The 24,375-nt window shown below is 37.9% G+C and overlaps 1 protein-coding gene across 1 annotated transcript in view; it reads right to left on the bottom strand.

Moving 5' to 3' along the window:
• The window catches only part of Efcab5 (EF-hand calcium binding domain 5), a 93,386-nt gene that overhangs the window by 58,909 nt on the left and 10,102 nt on the right, over nucleotides 1–24,375 (bottom strand). Inside the window, exons 5-7 of the mRNA XM_070027390.1 lie at nucleotides 14,278–14,434; nucleotides 13,567–13,615; nucleotides 9,062–9,132 (exon numbers count right to left, since the gene is read on the bottom strand). Of these exons, the coding sequence (XP_069883491.1) occupies nucleotides 9,062–9,132; nucleotides 13,567–13,615; nucleotides 14,278–14,434 (277 nt within the window). The remainder of the gene's footprint in view (nucleotides 1–9,061; nucleotides 9,133–13,566; nucleotides 13,616–14,277; nucleotides 14,435–24,375) is intronic.

Here is a 24,375-nt window from a genome sequence, read left to right as displayed (position 1 = left end):
GGAGTTGGCAAGCAAGGAAAACAGAATAATTGAAGTACCAGATTGTGTTTATTATTTAGCATTGAGGAATGGAGTTTTCGTATCACCTTTGGGCAGAAAATTAATTTTCCAGTTTCAGAGAGGGAAGCTTGGGTGAATTTTGGTTGTAGAATACTTATCCTGAATGTCTGAATTTGATCCCTAACACTAACATAAACAATACAACAACAGTAATAATGTACTTAACCAAGCAGTTATATCCTTTAGAAATGAATCAAATCAAAACCTCCTTTAACACCTAGTACCAATAAAACTGGCAGACTAAACCATAATTTTGCATCTATTAGTGAAGCATAATTTTGGTGGTGTTAGGGGCTAAATTGTACTTCCCCAAAAGGTATATATTGGAGGCCTAACATTACAATGTGACTATATTTGGAGATAGGGTCTTTAAAGAGGCCATTAAATTAGAATAAGGTCTCTAAGGGTAAGTCTTAATCCAACATGGTCAATGTGCTTATATGAAGATGAAATGTGAACACATATACAGGAAGACTATGTGGAGACACAGGGAGAAGACAGACATCTACAAACTAAGAGGAAAGATCCTTAGTATGTGACACCTTGCCTAAGACTTCTAACCACAGAACCATGGAAAATATATTTCTGTTATTTAAGACACCCAATCGGTGCTATTTTGTTATGTCAATCCTAGCAAAGTAATACAGGAATGAGGAGTTACTAGTAAGTCAATGCCTTGATATATATGTTTCTTACAGTTGAAGACCACCTAGGAAGAGGTTTATCAGTTTGGAGAATAGTGCACCCTTTCCTTACCATGTCTCTAATACAGAATTCTCTCTCTTCTCCCCAAAGTCTCCATATATTTTCATAATATTGTTACCTCTGACCAACCCCAAAGCTATAAAGTCTCCTCTTTTCTGTTTTTTCCTGCCACAGTTTCAAGCACAGGGAAAAAAATGAACTCAACCAAACAAATTAAAAAAATACAAGACACAGAGGAACTAGACACCGAGTAAAAAGCTATTCAAGGGGCTGGGAAGGTGGCTCAGTGGTAGAGTGCTTGCTTTGCATGTATGAGGCTCTGGGTTCGACTCCTTAGTACCACAAAGCAGAAAAAGCTGGAAGTGGTGCTGTGGCTCAAGTGGTAGAGAGCTGGCCTTGACCTGAAGAGCTGAGGGACAGCACCCAGGCCCAGATTCAGGCCCTACAACCGACAAAAACAAAAAACAAACATATAACAAACAAACAAAAAAAAACCAACAACGCTATTCAGCCTGGATTTAGTAGAACATATTAAAGATACTAATGTTTAAGTACAGTTTGTAAAGCATTTTTCTTTAAAACTTAAACTTGGAGCCATGTCAATTTGAAGGCCTTATATTGAATGACTGATATAAATCTCATAAACCAGGTGCTGGTGTTTTACATCTAGAAGCCTAGCTACTCAGAAGTTGAGATTTGAGGGTTGTGGTTCAAAGCCAGGCTAAAGCAGAAAAATCTGAGAGACCCTTGTCTCCAATTAATCATCAAAAAGCTAGAAGTAGAGGTGTGGTCAAGTGGTAGAGAAAGTTCAAGCCCAAATACTGATACAAAAATAAATTAATTAATAAAAAAAAGTCCCATAAGGAACTGATCACCTCAAAATGGCCCACCAGTGAGCAAGAATAAAATGGGTCACAAAGAAGAGAATGAAGGCAAATAAAGGTATGGCTCAAATGTTATAGTGCCAGTTGAGTAAGCAAGCCAAGCAAACCTGAGGCCTTGAGTTTAAACTCTGATATCCCCTATCATGCAGACATATTCTTTTAGTCTTTCAAAATTACATGCATTTTAATATGCTGTTCCTCTGGATTTCTGGAAGGTCCATCTCCCTTGTCTACATCTGTCCAGCTGCTTGAGATTCAACGCTATGGTATTTGACACATCATGGGCTCACTTACTCTATTGATATTCTTTGGACAAGCTGGTATCTTCTAGTTTAACCTTCTCTACAAACACATGTGGTTATATGCTTGTTTGTCACCTCACCCCTGTACACCCAATGCTTGTCACATGCCTTTAAAAAAATGTTATATCCAGCCAACTTGGAGTCCAACAAAGTTCAATTTGCATTCATTCCAAGTCCTATGGTTACAAAGTCAGCCTTAGGCCTGCTCTGGAGGATGAGAGTCAGTACAATATCTATCACATGAAAGATGAAGTAACATTATCTTTTTTTTTTTTTTCTGGTACTAAGAACTGAACCCAGGTCAAGTTCTAGGCAAGTGATCTGCCATGAGCTACATCCCTAGCCATGAACTTCCATTATCTGGAGATGTCTCCTCATAGGACCACACTACATATTTATGTTGAAGCAAGTAGAAGCCTAATCTACTTCAGATACCTAAGAATAGTACATACGTAACACACAACTTTAAGATGAAAGAACAAAAACATTTTAAGATTAACAATTAGAGCCAGACATTGGTGGCTCATGCCTGTAATCCTAGCTACTCAGAAGGCTGAGATCTGAGTATCATGGGTTAAAGCCAGCCCAGGCAGGAAAGTCTATGACTCTTTTTTTTTTTTTTGTCGGTTGTGGGGCTTGAACTCAGGGCCTAGGCACTGTCCCTGAACCTCTTTGTGCTCAAGGCTAGTGCACTACCACTTGAGCTATAGAGGTACTTCTAGCTTTTTCTGTTTATGTGATAACTGAGGAATCCAACCCAGGGTTTCATGCATGCTAGGCAAGCACTCTACCACTAAGCAACATTCCCAGCCTTATGAGACTCTTATCTCCAATAAACGACTCAAAAACCAGAAGTGGTGCTGTGGCTCAAAGTGGTAGAGCACTTTGAGCAAAAGAGCTCAGAGACAGTGCCCCAGGCCCTGAGTTCAAGCTCCATGACCAACAAAACAAAATAATTATAATACACCAGATTTTACTTTTTGTGTGTGTGTGGACTGGTACTGGGGCTTGTACTTGGGCCTAGGCATTGTCCCTCAGCTCTTTTGCTCAAGGATAGCACTCTACCACTTGAGCTACAGCCCCACTTTGGCACTTTGGGCTTTTTTGCATGTATGGTAATAGGAAATAAGAGTCTTATGGAGTTTTTCTGTGCAAAGGAAAATAAACAAAGAGAAATTTGTGCTCGCACATTTATTGTAACAGCACTAGTCATAATAGTGATGTGGAATCAACCTAGGTATCCATCTACTGATGAACAGAGAAAGGAAATGGGATGTATATACACCGTGGAATACTGCTAATTAATCTTAGGAAGGAAATTCTGTCATTTGCAACAACACAGATGATCTTGTGAAGTGTTAGGCTAAGTAAAATGAGCCAGGCACAGAAAGACAAATACCACACAATCTTGCTCATCTGTGGAATCTTAAAAAAGTAGAACTCATGGAAATAGAGAGTAAAATGGTGGTTACCAAGGGCTGGGGTGGGGTTATGAGTATGAATAGCATTAGGAGATGTTGGACAAAGGCAACAAAGTCTCAGAGGACAGGGGAAATAAGTTTTGAGATCTATTGCACATTAGAGTGACTATAATTAATAATGCATTATATATTTCAAACTTGCTAAAAATATATTGCAAATGTCTCGCCACAAAAAATAAGTGAGGTGACAGATCTGCTAATTGGTTTGATTTAATATTTCTACATTTATTCATATCAAAATATCACATTGGACTCCATAAATAATGCAAATATGATTCATCAATTAAAAATAATATTTTGCACACACCAGTAATCCTAGCTATTTGAGAAGCAGAGATCAGGAAGACCTTGATACCAAGCCAGTTATTGAGATCTTCTCTTAATCAGTAGGCTGAGTATAGTGGTTCACACCTGTCATCCTAGTTATAGGAGGCATAGGTAGGACAATTATGCTTTGAGGTCATCCCTGGACAAAAAGCAAGAGACACTATTTGAAATATAACTATAAGCAAAAAGGGCTATAAGCAAAAAAGTGGCTCAAGAGTTAGAATGCTTTGCTAGCAAGTTCAAGGCCTTGAGTTCAAACCTGAATACTGCGAATAATAATAATAAGAAGAAGAAGAAGAAGAATTGTAATAATAATAATAATATGACAGGAGTAGTAGATAAGCTAAATAAAGTAGCTAAACCATAGAAGAGCAAAAGTGAAAACAAGGAATTAAAGACTGATTTTAAAACAGACACAATGGCTCACACTTATAATCTCTAGCTACTTGGGAGGCAGAGATAAGAATTGTGTCTTGAGGTCAGCTTAGGAAAAAGGGAGACACTTCAAAAAATAGCAAAAACAGGCTGGGAAGGTGGCTCAGTGGTGGAGTGCTTGCCTTGCATGCATGAGGCTCTAGGTTCAATTCCTCAGCACCACATAAACAGAAAAAGACGGAAGTGGTGCTATGGCTCAAGTGGTAGAGCATTAGCCTTGTTCTAAAGAGCCGAGGGATGGTGCCCAGGCACAGAATTCAAGGCCCATGACCGACAAAAAACAATAGCAAAAACATCTGGGTGCTGGTGGCTCATGCCTTTAATCCTAGCTATTTAGGAGGCTGAGATCTGAGGATCAAGGTTCAAAACCAGCCTAGGCAGGAAAGTCTGTGAGACTCTTTTCTTCAACTAACCACCAGAAAACCAGAAGTGGAACTATGGCTCAAAGTGGTAGAATGCTAGCCCTGAGCAAAAGAGCTCAATGACACTGCCCAAACCCCGAGTTCAAGCCCTACTACCACCAAAAAAAAGTTGCTGTGGATATGGCTCAAGTGATACTTGACTGTCTAAGTTCAGACCTACTACTGAAAATAAAAAAGACTGATTTTAGAATTTCTCTATTTAGAATTTCTTGCCATGAGTCAGGATTATTCTAGAAAAATAGGGATGGCTTAATATTAGGAATTTTTTATATAACCTGTTATATAATCATTGTTATCTTAGAGATAAAACACGGCATTTGAAAATATTAGAAATCAATTTTTGGCTTAAAAATGGAAACAGAGGGAAACTTAATCTTCATCATAAAACAACAGCTAATCAAATACTTATTGTATAAATGACCAAATAAATGTATGGAATAGAAGAAAGTACAGACTTCAGACTATTTGTTCCAGAGACACTTTCCAATTCCTCTGCTCTTATTCTAGTATCAGGAGTCAGAAGAGTGATTAGAAAAGGCAATGTAAAGCCTTTAAACTGCATGTTCAAAGTGAAAACAGGATGGTCTCAGATGGCTTAGGAACAAAGTCAAGAGAACATCCAAACTACATTTGAATAAATAGAAATTAGGGCAGAACTATCCAAACACAAAGAATAAGAAAAGAAATAATATAGGATTAGCCAGGCTCTGGTGGCTTATGCCTGTAATCCTAGCTACTCAGGCGGCTGAGATCTGAAGAGTGCGGTTCAAAGCCAGCCCATGCATGAAAGACTGTGAGACTCTTATCTGCAATTAACCACCAGAAAACCAGAAGTGGTTCTGTGGCTCAAATGGTAGAATGCTAGCCTTGAGCTGAATTGATGAGGGACAGCACTCTGGCCCAGAGTTCAAGTCCCACAACCGACAAAAGAAAAGAAAAGAAGAGAAAAGAAATAACATAGGATTATGATCACTGTCCATAACATATGCAAGAAGAAAAATAAAGAGCAAATGATAAAAGTCCAGCACTGGTGGCTCAGACCTGCATTTTAGCTCTGAAGATGGGCTCAAATGGTAGAGTACCAGTCTAGCATGTTCAAGGCCTAGTACCTGCAAAAAATAAGAATAAAATAAAAGCAAGTCAATCTAGAAGACAATTCAAAGAAAACAAAGTTTCTTGTAGTTATTTTAAGCTATAAGACAATTTAGTAGAAACACACATTCACTATAACATTAGAACTCAAAGCTATTTATGCCACAGAATGAAAGGAAAACTGCCACTCGGCTAATCTGGGTTCCCAGGTAGATCTGTAACTTTATAGTTTCATGACCTTGAGGAAATTCTTCCATCTTCCTCGGTCTCATTTGCAAGATGAGGATAATAATAACTGAATTGTAGTGAGGAGTAAACAAGAAAACACATGCAACATTCTCAATACAGCTTATGGAACATGAAAAAGTCGTTTAAAATGTGAGTTATCCTCATTATAGAAGAAAAGTATAACAATTTGAACAATATTATAAATTGGTGGTAGAATTATGGACTAAAATTTTTTCTTCTTTATACTTTGTATCTTTAATTTTCTGTAGAGAGCCTATGTTATTTTCTTATTGAGATATAATCCACTATTGGAAAATTCATGTATTTCTTTTATAAGTAAACAAAGAGCTGGGTGTTAGTGGCTCATTCTAGCTACATGGGAGGCGAAGAATGTTGGGACTGAGGTTTAAGGCCAGCCTAGGCAGAAAAAAAAAATGAGACTTTGTTCAACAAAGAGCTGGACCCCCTAGCATGTATCTGTATATCCTAGTTACCAGGAAGCCTAACATAGGTAGATCAAACCCAGACATAGGCAAGGGCAGGAAAGGCAACCTTATCTCAAAAGTAATGAGCAAAAAGCCGGGCACCGGTTGCTCATGCCTGTAATCCTAGCTACTCAGATCTGAGGATCATGGTTCATAGCCAGCCTGGGCAGGAAAGCCTGTGAGACTCTTTATCTCCAATAAACCACCAGGAAACCAGAAGTGACACTGTGGCTCAAGTGATAGGGCACTAGCTTTGAGCTGAAGAGCTGAGGGACAGTGCCCAGGCCCGGAGTTCAAGCCCCATGACTGACAAAAAAAAAAAAAAAGTAATGAGCAAAATTCACAGATGGAAGCATAGCTCAGCAGTAAGATTGCCTGCTAGGCAAGACAGAGTCTCTGAGTTCAAAACCTGGTACCACAAAAAGAAAAAAGAAAAAGGAAAAATTTCTACATTGCCCTCTGTTGAAAATTAGTATAAGACATATAGCCCCAAGATGCAAGAATCAGTGTTTGACAAAGAAATGTAAGTTATGTCTACAACCATATTAAAGTGACAAAGCCTTGACTTTTGCTGAACTGCAATATTTGTTCCTCTGCATGTTTTTCTTTGTGTAGTTTATCTTGTTTTATTTGTGGGATTTTAAGTGATGGAGGTGACTGAATGATGACATGGAGAGGCTAATTCTATCAAAGATAGAATTACTCATCATTTCTAAGAGAAAGGAGCATACCATGTCATTCAGAGCCAAAGGGGAAGAAAGCATCAGGTTTGGGTTAGGAGGAAGGAATGAAGGGAAAGTCAAAGCAAGGTAGGGTAAATGGAACTTAGGAATGGCTAGCTTGAATCATTCTGGCAGACTTTAGAGGCCCAGCAGCTATCCCTGGATGTTTAGTCCGAGGCCCTGGGTTTATGTAAGTCAGAAGAAACTTTGGCTAGCTGTGTGAGAATCAGCAAGGAGGTGGATCATGAAATGGTTCTAGGACACAGGGAAGGAATAAACAAGTTTGGCCCTGTGACTAATGGATGTGAAACAGACAAAGGCAGAATCTAAGAAAACATGTTAGAACATAACTGAGGTAGACTTTGCCAAATTCTTATCTATACCAAAATCATTCCAATAAAGGGTTCCAGAAATTCTTCACATAGAACTTGGAAAGTCGTGTATATAGCACACAGTCTTCACCTTCAGCAGAGCAAAAATGTGAGAGGAGAAAGAGAAGGTTGTCTTGACTCTATGACTCATTAGAGAAAAACCTGAGGAAATAGGAAGAAACATAAAAAATACAAAACCAGGAAACAGAAGAATTAGAATTCTGGTATCATTAAGTTGCTGCTTTGGGTCTGGGAATGTGACTTAGTGGCAGAGTACTTGCCTAGCATGCATGAAGCCCTGGATTCAATTCCTCAGTACCACATAAGTAGAAAAAGCTGGAAGTAGCACCATGACTCAAGTGCTAGAGCTCTAGCCTTGAGCATAGAGAGGCTCAAAGACAGAGCCCAGGCCCTGAGTTCAAGCCCTAGGATTGGCAAAATAAAAAAATAAAAGAATAAATAATAAATTGCTGCTTTCACTTACATATTCCATTATAGTAGATTCATGCTGTCTGAGATGTAATGTTATATAAAGTTTAGAACAAAGCTACCTGATATAAATTCTCTAGTTCTCCTAATTATGAGACCCTGAGCAGGATGTTCAGCCTTTCTGAACCTCAGAGGAGGATTGTACTACTTGTAAGGCTGAGATTGGGATTATAGTTCAAGGCTAGCCTGGTCAAGAACTCAGTTCAACCAAAAGGCTGGTGGTAAGTTCCTATCATCCCAGCTATTCAGGAAGGCTATAGGTAGAAGGACCCCCTACCTAGGTCTTCCCTGAGCAGAATTGTGGAGACCTAAAGTAAAAAGGGCTGGAGACATAGCTCAAGTGGCAGAGCTTGCATAGCAAGCAGAACGCCCCAAAGTTTAAAGAAAAGCATTAGCCAAGTGTAATAGCTCACACCAATAATTCCAGTTTCTTAGGAGTCAGAGATTGGGAGATTTCTGTTCAAGGGTAGTTTCAGGGGGGAAAAAATGTGAGTCTCTAACTGAAAAATAACTTAAAAGTAAAAAGGGCTGGAGGTAGAGGACTCATGCATAGGCCCTGAATTCAAACCCCATTACTACACACACACACACACACACACACACACACACACACACACACACACAGAGGAAGTTTAAGAAAGAAAAGTAAAGGATAAAGATTGCTGAGAGGGCTGCTAAAGTTCATATAGGGATAGCTTAGAACAGTGCCTCACCCATAGGAAATACTTAGTAATTTTACATCTCACTATTATTTGTACAAACAGATTTCATTGACTATAAAATGCTGCTTTTTCTTCATCTTACCAGAAGGTGTCAGTGGAAGATTTTCACATTTTCATATTGTGAGTGTTACTAAGAAAAAACTTACACCTTTGGTTATAACATGTAACCTAATTTCAGAAGGGTTAAATTTTAAGTGTTTATCTTAGAACTGATAAAATACATTTTATGCTTTCATTTACTTTAATTCTAAGTTGATATATGTGGGACATCCACCAGAAGAGAGATGAAATTAGCAAAATAATTTGATTAAAATATTAAATAATGTAATTTCTTACTTCTATAAATTCCAACTTGCTCAATCCTTGTTCCATTGAGTTGCTAATAGTCAGTTCTTTGCATTGTGATTCTAATTTTGGAACAAAAGTTATTTGCTAGTTAGTTTGGTTCTAATACATTCATATTTCATATTTATATTATAGTACTTAAACACAAAATTACTCCTTAACTAATGTCTATCATCTTATAGTAAATGAAATATAGTTGGGTAATATTCCAATAACTGGAAAGGATTTTTTCTAGCTTTTATTTAACCAAGAAATTCAAAATACTAAAAAATGAACCTAAAATTTTAATATCTACGTTGGGATAAAGAAGGAACAAACACAATAATATGAAATATTAAGATAAACATCTGCATAGGTTTTATTGTAGTATTTATGCAAGCAGATCCTAAATCAAAACCCCTCTCAAACTTACATTTTAAAAACTTTCTTTGGTCTTCAGTAATTTTAAAAATTAATGATATAAGCCAGGCACTTAAAATCCTATCTAAAAGGAACCTTCTGCTAAGGATCACAATTGAAAACCAACCTGGGGGGAAAAAAAAACTCCTTGAGATTCCATCTCCAAATAAGTAGCAAAAAGACATAGCTCAAGTGGTAGAACCAGCCAAATGAGCTGGACTGCCAAAAAATTAACTAATCATATGTCAATATCTTCTTTTGTGCTGCGGCTGGAGCTTCAACTTAGCATCTAGGTGCTATCTTTGAGCTTCATTTGCTCAAGGTTAGTGTTCTACTGCCTGAGCCAAAAATCCACTTCTGGTTATTGGTGCTTAATTGGAGATAAGTCTCACAGACTTTCCTTCCCCGGGCTGCTTGCAAGCTGTTATCCCCAGATCTCAGCCTCCTAACTAGCAAGGATGACAGCTGTGAGTCACCAGCACCCAGCTTATGCCTTTTATTTTAAAAATGAATCTTTCTAGCCGGGCGCTGGTGGCTCACGCCTGTAATCCTAGCTACTCAGGAGGCTGAGATCTGAGGATCGCGGTTCAAAGCCAGCCCGGGCAGGAGAGACCGTGAGACTCCTATCTCCAATAAACCACCAGAAAACCGGAAGTGGCGCTGTAGCTCAAGTGGTAGAGCGCTGGCCTTGAGCTGAAGAGCTGAAGGACAGCGCCCAGGCCCAGAGTTCAAGCCCCACGACCGACAAAAAAAAAAAAAAAAAAATGAATCTTTCTATGCATTTCCAGGTGTTTGTCTACAGACCCCCCAGATCTTTAGTTTCTCCAGATACAAAGATGATCATCATTTTGATCTGCAGCTTGTTTTCTTCCCTCATTTTTTTCCCTTTACAAATAGAATCTGGAACTCAGAGGGAAGTTTGGGAATGACAAGACCACCTACAGTATGGATTTGAAGAAGAAAAGTTAGGAAGTGTGAATTCAGTGTCAAATGATATGAGAGCCAAAACCCAGGAAAACAATATTTAAGATGTAAGCAAAAGAAAAACTAAGAAATAAAAATGCTAAGAGATGAGCAAAGATAAAAAATAAAAATAAGAGGTAGGGGAGATGGGAAGGGATAGTAAGGGGAAACAAAGGAGGAGGCAACAAATGCTTGATAAGAAATGTACTCATTACCTTGCTCATGTAATTGTAACACCTCTGTACAGTATTTTCACAATAAAAAAATAAAAATAAAAGAGAGAAAATGGTATCACAAAAGCCAAGCAAAAGATTTTTATGAATAAAAGTGATTAATAATGGTGACATCCAAGTTCAAATAGAGATCTTTAAGCTTCCATTTAATATGAAAATCATGTAATTTTTACTGATCTTAGCAAAACACAAACACAAATGAGTGGTACAGAATGTAATTACTATAGTATAAGAAGAGAAAGAAGAAACAATACCAGACCATTTGGAATGATCTGGAATTTCTCTAATTTTCATCAGAAACCCAACAGAGTGTCCCCAATCAAAAATAAATGAATAAGTGAAGTTATTTTCTGAAATAAAAGTAAAGATTAAGATGCCTGGACAGTTTTTGTTTTGTTTTTGCCAGTCCTGGGGCTTGAACTTAGTGCCTAGGCACTGTCCCTGAGCTGCTACTACCACCTCCATCTCCACCTCCTCCTCCTCCTCATTCTCTTCCTCCTCCCCCCCCCCTCCTCCTCTTCTTTCTGAGTGTAGGTCATGGGGCTTGAACTCTGGGCCTGGGTGCTGTCTCTGACCCTTCAGCTCAAGGCTAGCACTCTACCACTTGAACCATAGTGCCATTTCTGGCTTTTTCTGATAATGTGGTGCTGAGGATTCAAATCCAGGGTTTTATGCATGCTAGGCAAGCACTCTACCACTAAGTCACATTTTCAGCCCGGACAGTTTTTGGATAGACTGAGAATAGGGAGTAGAAAAGTTTTCTAGCAAGGCCCCAAATCATGTTTGGGAACCAATGGTTGAGAATGAGAAGTATATTTTACTCTGTGTGTGTGTGTGTGCGCGCGTGTGTGTGCGTGTGTGTATGTGTGTGTGTGTGTGTGCATGTACCAGGAATGCTTGGCTTTTTCAGTCAAAGCTGGTGCTCTACCACACCTCTACTTCTGGTTTTTTTGCTAGGTAATTGAAAATAAGAGATTCACAGATTTGTCTGTCAGAATTGGCTTTGAAGCTTGGTCCCCAGATCTCAAACTCCTGAGTAGTTAGGGCTCCAGTTATGTGTCATTTGTGCCCAGCTTGCATGTTTTACTTTAAAGAATCAGACTTCAAATATTCTCACAATCTTTTGTTATCAATGTAACACATACGGTCAAGAAATCAATTGAAAAAATTAATTGGTTATAAATTATGGAAATCTCAAGATCCCCCCCCCCCCCAACACAAATCTTATCTAGGGAAACCTTTCTGAAAAAAAGTGCATGACAATCTACGGTCCTCCATATGGATGTTACTGACCTCTTTTCCACCCCTACCCCAGTGAGCGTGATGGAAATCTGTAGGAGGGTTTTTGTTACTACAGTGATGAGTAGGCATGGCAGCAACACTCCTGCAATTTTTGCACAATGAAGACTATTCTTGACACTTGAGTAGGTAAAAAATCTGATTATAATAATTTTGTACTTATGCTGGCTCACATTTGTAATACTAGCTACTCAGAAGGCTGAGATCTGAGGATCACAGTTCAAATCCAGCCTGGCAGACAAGTCTGAGAGACTCTTTTGAAGGTTAACTAACCATCCAAAAGCCATAAGTGGAACTGTAGCTCAAGTGATAGAGTACTTGTTTTGAATACAAAACCTCAGGGACAGCACTCAGGCCCTGAGTTTAAGTCCCAGATCCAGCATACACACAGATAAAAGAAAATAATAATTCTGCATTTAGAACTTAACTCTAGAGGGCTGGGAAGGTGGTAGAGCACTTGCTTTGAATGCCTGAGGCCCTGGGTTCGATTCCTCACCACCATATAAGCAAAAAGAAAAAAAGCCAGAAGTAGTGCTGTGGCTCCAGTGGTAGAGCGCTAGCCTTGAGCTAAAGAGCTGAGGGACAGCACCCAGGCCCAGAGTTCAGGCCCAACAACCGAGAAAAAAAAAAGAACTCTATTTTATATATAAATACAGATTATGCTTTTGCTGTTCTTTTCTCTTTTCTTTTCTTTTCTTTGTACTGGAGATTGAACCCAGGTCCTTGCAGATATACTATCACTGAGTTACTTACCCATCCCTAAATTTTGCTGTTGAATTTTCCAAAATGTAACTACTATGACAATTTGAGGGAAAAGTGAATACAAAAATTCACCCTGGAACTTAAGCAGGAGGCTTTCACAAAAACAGATAATTGTGTTATAAGAGGTAACATTCAAACTCTAATGCAATGCACCCATATAATTGTCTATTTGTAGCTTTCCAAGTCCTGGGGATTACGTAGGTATACATATACATACGTATATAATACATAATATATATCAACATACATACATATTAATTCACTTATTTCAAAATGGCAAATACAATAAAAGGATTGACTAGACATGTTTTGCTTTTCTTATAACTAAATGTTTATGATAATTATGTAGAAATGTCTAATTTCTCATATCTTCTAGTAGAGATGTAACCAAATATTTAGTTTCTTTTTAATAGCATATATTATAGTATTTCCATACATATATCTGATGTACTTTGATTAAATTCACCTCTTCTATTACATCTTATTACCTCCTCCTATATTGATGTATAGTATATATAATTTCAATGCCTTTGTGTTTCTCCTTCATATCACAGTTAAGACATTATAGCTTGCTTTTAAAATTCTAGTATCTTCTAGGGGTGTCACAGGATAATAAAAAGGTATTATAGAATATATAATACAATGGGAGCCCTGGACTAAAAGCATTGAGAATGACTGATCACTTCTCTACTTTTCTACATTCTCTGTATGAAAAGAACACAAGAACCTAGTTTCACTTGTAAGAGCGTTCCATAATATAGACCTCAATATTGATTCCTCATATGAATTCAGTGCCTGAACCACAAAAAAGAAAAATACTGTGGTAATAGGCATACTTACCAAGGTCAGACTCTCCCTTCTGAAAAAAATCATTAAGAGCATTCTGTATCTGCAAATCAAAAGAGGAAAGAAGGAATGGACAAAAAAGGAAAAAAGTAGGAGGAAGGAAGGCAGGAAAGGAGAGGAAGAGAGGGATGGGGAAGGAGAGAGAGTGGAAGAGAAAGGAAAGAAGGGGGAGGAAAGAAAAAGAAGCCATGTATCATTCTTCAATTACTATATATTTAGTATTTTAGATAAGAGGCATCTACAGTATTTCTATTAAAGTATTGGTAGTCTTTCTAACTGGAGGGCAAACATAGAGTTTCTGTTCAGTGTAGAGAATACTTCAAGGTATAAATTGATTTTACATATATGTCCTCACTAATTCCCCAGTCTTTTTGTATAAGGTCTTTCAGAAACACACACACACACACACACACACACACACACACACACACACACACACACACACACACATCACCCCAAACAAATAAATGAAATCTGTCTCTATTTGTAATGATTAGTTTGGTCAGAAATGGGTTTTAAAATCTAAAAATTAAGTATTTTTTGTTGTGTTCAAGAGAAAATTGAAGTAGTCAACTCTTTTGGGCCACACAGGACATGAGCTGACTTACCTTAACAGAGCTGGATCTTCCAAGGGAGGCACTTCATATTTTAGCAAATGCCCTCTTATCATCCACCCCACTACTCTCCAGTGTCCCACTTCCTTACCACTGTCATAGGAATATTTCCTTTGGGGTCTAGAATCCATTCTTTGAACTGTTCCTCCAAAGCCTGTTTCCGCATGTTGACCACCTTGGCTTTCACTGCATGTACTTGTTCTCTTTGTTCTCTATTCTTTTTAGCATTCTCCCTCATTCTGGATACTCTGAAGGATATAGGGATAGAGAACATATTAAGATTCTTGGGTTTGATTCTGGCAAAATATAAATGTTTAGAGTTTCATTAAACTTTGTACCTGGTCCCAATGATCTTATTGATTGATTGACTGAGCCTCTGGGGTTTGAACTCAAGGCCTCCAGCTTGCTAGGCTAGCATGAAATGACTGAGCCAAAACTCTAGACTTGTTTTTCTCTGGATATTTTTAGGATAAGGTCACTCCTACTCAGGCATACACTTGAGCTGAATGCACCTAATTTTAGGATTCCCATAAATGCTGGGATGACAGCTTCCTTCCATGGAGTCTTGAGGACTTCTCTACCAAGTCTGGTCTGGTCTGGTCTGATCCCCCTGTTCTCAGCTTCTCAATCAGCTAGGATCGTGGGCTAACAACTCTTGGTTGTCTCTATCAAAGATTTCTTTTTCTTTTTTTGTTTGGTGCCAGTCCTGGGGTTTGAACACAGGACCTAGGAGCTGCCCCTGAACTTTTGTGTTCAAAGCTAGTAGTGCTCTACCACTTGAGTCACAGCTCTATTTCTGTCTCTTTTTGGTGGTTAATTGGAGATAAGAATTTTAGGGACACTCTTGCCTTGACATGTTTCAAACCATGTTCCTCAGAACTCGGCCTCCTTAGTAGCTAGGATTACAGGCATGAGCAACCACATCCAGCACATATTCTCACCTTATGTGAAATATAAAACAATCAAACTCATAGAAGCAGAGTAGAATAGTGGTTACAGAAGCTCGGGGTTGGAAGAATAAGGAGATGATGGTCAAAGGATAAGTCAAGTTTGTCAGGGTGCTGGTAGCTCATGCCTAGCTACTTAGGCTTAATACTAGCTACTCAAGAGACTGAGATCTGGAGGATTGTGGTTTGAAGCCAGCCGGGGCAGAACAGTCCATGAGACTATTTCCGATTAACCAGCAAAAGCGTCAGACTAGAGGTATGGCTCAAGGTGTAGAGTGCCAGCCACGAGTAAGCAAGCCAAGCAAGCTCAAGGTCTTCATACTGCTCTCCCCCCCCCAAAAAAACCTCTATTACATAAAAATGTAGCTAATAATTGCATATTTCAAAATTGCTAACAAGTATACATTTCTAATATTTCTACCATAAAACTATAACTATTTGAAATAATGGATATACTAGCTTCATTTAATTATAAATCATAACATTACATCATACCCTATAAATATGTACAATTATAACTTGACATTTTATAATTTTAAAAAGTAATAAGAATAGCCTAAGAAGCTGCCCTACTTACTCTAAAAGGTAAAGCTGGTCACACACCTTAAGATCATGAAAATCATCTGGAGGAATACTGGTCCCAGGACTAGGGTAAAAGCCTAGAAGATGCGTTTATAACAAGCATCTCAGGAAATTCTAATGCCTTGGGCTAAACTGTAGAGAAATTTGCCTAGAAATATATCTTGGCCTATTGTTACTAGTTAACCAGAGTCAAAAGCTTTGGCTGGTCTTGCTGAAGTCCTAAGCATAATATTTGCCCTTGTATTCAGCCAGAGATGCATGAACCCAGGTTGTAAAGTAGTAAAAAACTGTGATTGTAATTGTTCTTCTTCTATTCATACCTGTAATCCTAGCTACTCAAGAAGCTGGGGTCTAAGGATCATGATTCAAAGCCAGCCTGGGCAGGAAAATCCGTGAGACTCTTATCTCCAATCAACCACTAGAAAACCACAAGTGGCACTGTGGCTTAAGTGGTAGAGCAATGGTCTTGAGCTGAAGAGCTGAGGGACAGCGCCCAGGCCCAGAGTTCAAGCCTCACGACTGACAAAAAAAAAAAGTCAAACTGGCTTTGATTGAAATAAAAGTTGCATGACTCAGAAAAATCACAACCATAACACCTGTTAGTTTCATGTACAATTATTTTTTGTCCAACAATATCTTCATCTTTCAAAGAAGAAAGACTGAGACAATTTGATAGATTTTGAAATGCAAATGGACTCTTCAGTAAGAACTAATAAGTCAGGTACCTCTAATAATCCAGAGGAAATGACTAAACTTAAGTCATTATTTTTATGCCCATATAAGGCCTTCAGAATTCTCTACAAAAATAAACTTTCAAAAATAAGCCTTGATATTTGAAAATAAAAGCAGGCAGGCAGTTTAACAGTGTAGAAGAGCCTGTGCCTGAACTGCTGAAAGATTAATTAGTACTTTAAAGGAAGTGCTAAGTTCTTCCAATGCACCTGCTAAGCAGCCAGACCTCCCAGTCCCTTCTGCCTGTCTCTCATTCTGCTCTTCCCCCACCATTGCTTCTCCTCTGTAGCTCTTGTTCTTTTCCTCTATCTACACAGCATTCTCTCCAATTTCCATCTTCATTCTTATATAGTGTCCTATTCTATACCATGCTTTCCTTATTATACATTCACTAAGTCAGTCATCCACTCACACAATTATTGGGCATTTACTATGTGTCCTGCCATAATAAAGCTTAGAGTCCAATGGCAGAACAGATAAGTAAATGGTATGGTACGGATAATCTGGAGGGTGATTGCCTTCAGATTCTTATAGAAAATCATTCTCATCTATAAAAATAGATTCACAAAATGGTTTTTCTGTCACACTTTCATCTGCTTAAAATGTTTTCTTCTCCTCTCTCTCTTTGCCTAACTAGATCTTCCAAGTGCCTTAGACCTCAGCTTAGGCATCATTTCTTCCTGATGCCCATATTTAGAAACAAAATCTAGCTAGAACCATAATACATGCAAATATAATCCAAATGGATTTTAAATTGATCATGTCACTCATTCAGGGAATTAATAACATTTCACTTCAGTAGACTGTATTATTTCATGATGATCTTTATATCAACCAACAGAATTCTATAGCATCCAGTACTCTGACTTTTGGGCAGTATAAAGTAGATATAACCTTCAGGCAGAGGCTGGGAAGGTGGCTCAGTGGTAGAGTGTTTGCCTTGCATGCATGAGGCCCTGGGTTCAATTTCTCAGCACTACATAAGCAGAAAAATCTGGAAGGGGTGCTGTGGCTCAAGTGGTAGAGCGCTCACCTTGAGCTGAAGAGCTGAAGGACAGCAACACCCAGGCCCAGAGGCCCCATGACTGACAAAAACAAACAAACAAACAAACAAAAAAACCCTACAGGCAGACTCTAAATGTAAAGTCCATTTAAAGGGAATGGAAGAGAGGAAAATTAACAGCATGGACAGTAACAGAAATGGTCACAGATTCTTCATATTCCTGTCTGCATACATGCATAAGCATGAATTTTATAAGCAATGTAACTTTTCAGCTCTTCCCATAAAGAGGTAGTTGATTTTTGCATATCCCTAATATATGTCAGTGGTCATGTGACTTCAAAGGAGCTATTAGAAAACAGAATGTTAGCCAGACACCGGTGGTTCACACCTATAACCCTAATAATCTACTCAGGAGGCTGAAATCTAAGAATCATAGTTTGAAGCCAGTCCTGGAAGGTAAGTCCCTGAGACTCTGACCTCCAATTAACCACCAAAAAGCTGGAAGTAGAGCTGTGGGTCAAGTGGTAGGATGCAAGCACCCAGGCTCTGAGTTCAATCCCTAGGATTGTCACAAAAAAAGGAAAGAAAGAAAAGAAAAGAAAGGAAAAGGAAAGAAAAGAAAGATAGCAGGATGCAAAGAAAGCTGAAAAGTGGTAAGTGACCATTGGGGCTTGCCTTCTTTCATTGAACTTGGGACTTCTCCTATACTTGGAAATGAGCCTAGGCTAGACTGTTGGATGATACAGTTACATCCAGTGCTCTTGCAAAGAATCAGCTAGCCACTAGAAAAGCAATTAAGATCCTTAACTATCATTACTACAAGTGAGTCTAAAGTGATACCATATGAAGCAGAAAAGAAACATGAACTCAGTCCAAAGTTACAAAATTATGAGCAAATAAATGTTACTGGTTTCAGCCACTACATTTGGGGATATGTTGTTATGTAGCAAAAGTCAACTAATTAAAGTTTCCTTCAATTAATATGTGTTTTGAGATTTTTTAAAAAGAAAATCACAGTATTAATCTGATTTGAGTAGAAGAACATATGCTTGCCTACCCTACTTGTGACAAATTCCAGTCATCCATTCAAGCTGCACAAGGAAAATCTTCCACTTATAGCAACATTTCTTAGATTGTATCAAAACTAGTTCTAACCAGCTTAAGTGGGTAACTTGCCATGAACTTTGAGTGACCCCAGTATGACAGACTATTACTGTTTCTAACTGAAGTCTTCCTTGACCATTAAACAGGTGAATTTGTTTTAATCTGTCCTGTACAGACCTATGGACGCATTCTCCTACACTGCAAGAGTTTTCTACTCATCAATATAACTACCATGAAACTCCCTTGCTAACAATAACTACTGACCTGGTTTCACAATAGAGTGATACTGAAGCTGAATTCTAAAGGACTGGTATGATAAGAGTGATATGTGTAGAAAGAACAACATATATGAAGGTACTGAGGTAGAAAGAAACACAGCAACATGAGCAAAACTTGTGTCATTTATTCGAGATAGCCTGGCACAAAGCCAGCAAGAAAAGGTTGAGAAATATGTAGGTAGTAGGTAGAATTTATGTGGATGAATGTTTTAATTATTTTGGCTTATCAGTTGTATTTCTTCTACTACACTGTATATGTTATTTATGATAAGAACCAAATTCATATTTTTTGTCATAAGGTATGGCTTAGCATTGAACACTCAATAGTTAAGCAATAAATTGAATACTCCTCAGAAAGTTCAACTTACTAATTCATCAAAAAATTGAGCCCCAATTAATCAAACACATGCTCAATTTCAAATCTTGGTAGGACAGAAAATACCCCTTTTCTTCAATGGTACTTCTAAAATAAATAGAGCTAGTACCTGACCCAGAGCAGATAGGACAGAAGGTATCCTAGAGGAAATAGTATACAAGCTGATTCTTAAAGAAAAAAGATGTTTTAGACAAAGAAAGCTAGCACTCTGGATTCCAGAAAAGAACACCTGGCTGGTGGTTTTGATTAGCTGATACACGTGAAAAAGTAAATATATGCATAAAGAATGTTGCCTCTCTAGCTGAGGTTGAATAAGTCAGGGTTTGAGGGTGAGAATTCTCTATTGCTACATGCTGGGCACCTTAGATATAATGTCTTCAAGCTTTGAAGCTTGCTTTGATGGTTATTTCCTATATCAAAACAAGGTGGTTATTGTTCTATTTAATCCACCTTCCTGAAGAAGTAAGAGTGGAGCAGAAGCAACCAGAATGAAGATATTCACCAGAATGAAGATATTCTGGTGGAGGCAGGGTGGAGAAAAGGAAGCACCCAGTTGGATTGTATAGTACTGTACACAGACAGAAGATGTAAAAATCAGAGCAGTTACATGTAAGGTAAGTTACATTCAAAGATCAGAGTCTCTTCTATAAACAAGCAAATTCTAGCTGGGTGTGGTAGCACATGCTTGCAATTCCAGTTGTGTGTGTGTGTGTGTGTGTGTGTGTGTGTGTGTGTGTGTGTGTGTGTGTGTGTGAGAGAGAGAGAGAGAGAGAGAGAGAGAGAGAGAGACATACAGACAGACAGACAGACAGACAGACAGACAGACAGACAGACAGATAGACAGACAGACGGACAGACAGGCAAAGACAGAGACAGAGAGAGAATTGCAAGTTTCAGCCCAGCATAGGCAGAGTTAGGGAAATTCTATCTCAGAAACAAAAGGGCTGTGTGTGTGGCCCAAGTGGTAGAGTGCAAAGCCCTGGGTTTGATCCCTATTACTGCAATAGCAGCAACAGCAGCAACAACAAAAACAAAATCCCGGGGCTGGGAAGGTGGCTCAGTGGTAGAGTGTTTGTCTTGCATGCCTGAGGCCCTGGGTTCGATTCCTCAGCACCACATAAGCAAAAAGAAAAAAAGCCGGAAGTGGCGCTGTGGCTCAAGTGGTAGAGCACTAGCCTTGAGCTGAAGAGCTGAGGGACAGCACCCAGGCCCAGAGTTCAGGCCCCACAACCGGACCCAAAAAAAAAAATCCCCAGTATATTCATTCTATCTTCATTTGAGGATAACAATTACTGGTTAGTTTAAAAATGAACCCATGGACTCATATAGAAAATCCTGGGAATTCTGGAAATATTGGATAGTCAGGTGTTTCTACTCCAGGATCACCACCCTTAGAATCAGACATTATTTCAGATATCCATCTTTAGCTGGAGAGAACTTGACTCTAAACTAGGCTTCAGTCGCTTTAACATTAGGAATTCTCTATGCCACTGAAGCAGACCAGAGACTCATTCAACATCAAGTTGCAGAGTAAGGTGTATACTATTAAGATGCCATCCAAGGAGACTATGATTTCTCAGTAGTTGACTTTCCAAGTAACAATACACACACACACACACACACACACACACACACACACACACACACACACACACACACACACGTGTCACTTCAAGATGAATACTAAACTAGATATAAACTATACTAGGATATGTAGATTATTATGTTTTGAATTGAACAAAATTAGAACTGGTTTGGATAAAGTCCTACCACATACCTCTAAGTTATAATAGTCATTCAAATTCAAGATAAAGTATTCCCCTAACCCACTCACTATTGTGATAATCTGCTTTGTTGGCTTCAAAAAAATCTGATATGCAATGCAAATTGACAAGGTGACTATTGTTACTAATATTACCTGTGGGGAAGCAGGATTTCCCAGCATAATGTAAGTACAAGGGTTTGGCTCAGTAAAATGGTGGCAGCTGGTATAGAATATGAGAAGACAGCTGTCTAGGAAGCCACTATCTCCTGGCAACTGAGAAAAGCCCATATCAGAGATGAAGTATACTCTCTGTTTTGCCAAGTCCTAGTGCTGCCAACTTGTAAGGATGAGTTAGATATTTTAAGGCTTTTTTTTTCAAAATGTAAGTACTTTGAAATAAATCTTTGCAGATACCATACTGCAACAGAAACATACACAATAGATTTTGACACATAATCTACATAAATTCCTTGAACATTGTATACAAGTTAATTCACATGAAGTTATAACAAGTAAAATAATGGTCTGTATCTGTCCCCCTTTTAAATTTTACTTGCTTTGCTTATCTTTATTGCTTGAGTACACTGACTTGTTCTTTTCTCTTACATAGCTGTGGTAGAGAAAGTAATTATTTGAAATATCTCTATGATGCTTTCTTTCATGGATTAAATGTTTCATTATTAATATATAAGGTGGATAGAAGCAAGTCACTGGAAAAATGCCCCAAAGATATCTCAAAGTACGACACAGATTCCTTATGTGACTATGAAATAAGTAACATATGAGATTAGAGATAATTACCAAACCAAAATTTGGTATGTATCACACAAGAAAAGATCCAAGATTTTATTTTAGGTATCTTAGATCTGCTTCCTGGCTCATTTGAACTCTCATTCTAACATCTTATGTGTAAGAGTCCTGACATAAGAAAATAATGTTATATAGCACAATAACCACTGTTTCCCTAGAATTGTCTAAAATTGTAATATTAATAATCTTCCCCTTTTATTTTTTTTGTTTTTTGTTCCCCTTTTAATATTTAAAAAATCTCTTAAAAATACTGCACAGTAAAACTCTAGGCTAGCCCAGTTTTATAAATTCTAACTACTGAAAGTCTGTAATCTTTAAGTGCAAATATTTTTCATTATCAGTGTACAATAATAAGATAGTAAAAACCTTTCATGTATGTATTCCAAAGTACTGGAAGAATCAGTCAGATACAAGTGATATGAACCTAATCTACTTTCTAGTTTTGAAAAGTTGCATGAAAAGATTCAATTCCACTTCATTTCTAAACCTGTCTACCAGAAACCCTGATGAAAAGCAGTAAAGTATATTGTATATGTAAAACTTATAGACAGCAATGATCATGTATTTTTCAAGTAAATGGCTACAACTACAAACATTGTTCCAAATAAGTAAAGAGAATCTGCTCCACCTATTTTTGTAAGTCACTACACAGGGATACATGAATCCCTTTTAACCCCAGGAAGTACAGAGATAAACTTTTTTGGATCAAGTTGAAACACTATAAGCCTAACTATTCAGGAGGTTGAGATTTGAGAATCTTGATTCAGACCTAGCCTGGGCAGACAAATCCTCAAGATGCTTATCTCCAATTAACCTGCAAAAAGCCAGAAGGGAACGTCCGGCTCAAGTAGTAGAGTGCCAGCTACGTGACAGCACAGAGGCTTGGGTTCAAGCTCCAGTACCAACACAAATACACACAATTATGTCTTCTTTCATTGATAAATAAGGGAAATACTCATTCCTAAAGCAAATAGACTTCTCCAAATGTCTGTTATGAACTGAGATGGAACAAACTGACATAGCTCAAAGAATTTTAAAGCAAGACCATTTTTACTAAGATTGCTGGGCATACAAGCTTTAAGTCTATAGATATTGGGCGTAGAACCTACTATATCATAAAAAAATCCTTAAGGTCTCTGAGTATTCTACAAATGCTTGACATTGTCATCTGTTGACTTACAGATCTTGGATTTTTGCCATGAGGAAATGAAGCTCTAATCCTAACAATCTTAGAAGAACAGTCTTTGATTATTTTAACAGTTTCATAAAATGTCTACAAAAGTGTTGCACCTGTGGAAACTACAGCTCTTGTCAAGCCTCAAATGACCCTAAAGATTTTAACTCCTGGTACCAGAAACAGTGAAAGAACGTAATGCTCAAGTGTTATGCCATTGGTTGGCAATGGAACCTAAACCAGAGTCATACTATGTCCATTGTTATTCTCACTATAGATGGTGATAAACCCCTTGACTTTTATGTACTTCTTGAGTTTTCCTGATGTCTCTACAGGAAGAAAAGTTTATTGAGATACTGATTTATAGCCTTGACATCAGTTTCAAAATTGTAAGTAATTTTTATGGAAATAGATAAAAATTCAACCTAATATACTTCTCTGTAAAAACAGATGGTAAGCAGAATTATCGTTTAATCTGTTTTCTAAGATCAATGACACTTCTCCTTACATACTGATGGATCTTTTCACTTGTACTTAGTTTGATGGTTCTCTTGAATTTTGTGGTGAAACTTTAGTGCACCTAGTAAGCGTCCATAGAACTTGTTTTAAATGTATTCCTAGAGTTTTGATTCAGAGAACCAGAGAAATAATCCAGGAAACTGAACTTTGAGAGTAGAGGGAAGATATAGTAAGGGGGTGGACCCCAAGGCCTGTTACATGGAATTTGCACATTTAATCAAATACCTCAGCTAATTCTTATTCATTGGTAGATAACCACACTTCTAAAAATGCTGTTTCAATTGAAAATGAGAATTTCATGTTGCTATATAACATCTAAGAGCTTTGTACATATATCTTTTTTTTAGTTTTACTTTATTCCAGAGCTGTCTATGAACTTTATTCCAGAAGAACCCTTAGGAGTTTGGATGTGTATCTCAGTGATAGAGGCCTTGCCTAGTTTGTACAAGGTGCTGTGTTCCATCCCCAGAACAATGAACAAACAAACAAACATTGTTCTAAAAGCTTGTAATTGATAGTTTTACTTTATAGGAAAAACTAAAACAAGTCAAAGGATTTAGGATTTATTTTATTATTGTTATTTATTTATTTAGGCAGTACTGGGGCTTGAATTCTGAGCCTCACTATCTCTAGAGGCTTTTCTGATTTATATCTGGTATTCTATCACTTGAGCCATACCTTCAGTTCCAACCTTTTGCTGGTTAATTGGAGATAAGAGTCTCTCAGATTTGTTTTCCTGGACTAGCTTTGAACCTCAATCCTAAAATCTCAACCTCATGAGTAGCTAGCATAACCACCACAGTGCTCAACATCTTTCTCAATTTCATTATAGATTTCCATGCCAGAAAATATTCAAAGGAAGATATAGAGATTTGGGGAGAAATTCAGGCAGTAAATCA

The sequence above is a fragment of the Dipodomys merriami genome, unplaced genomic scaffold (assembly GCF_024711535.1).
Source record: "Dipodomys merriami isolate MVZ:Mamm:240054 unplaced genomic scaffold, mDipMer1.0.p SCAF_19, whole genome shotgun sequence".
In the NCBI taxonomy this organism is placed as follows: Eukaryota; Metazoa; Chordata; class Mammalia; order Rodentia; family Heteromyidae; genus Dipodomys; species Dipodomys merriami.
Note: the sequence above shows the minus strand (reverse complement) of the source record. Positions and strands in the feature narration are given on the sequence as shown.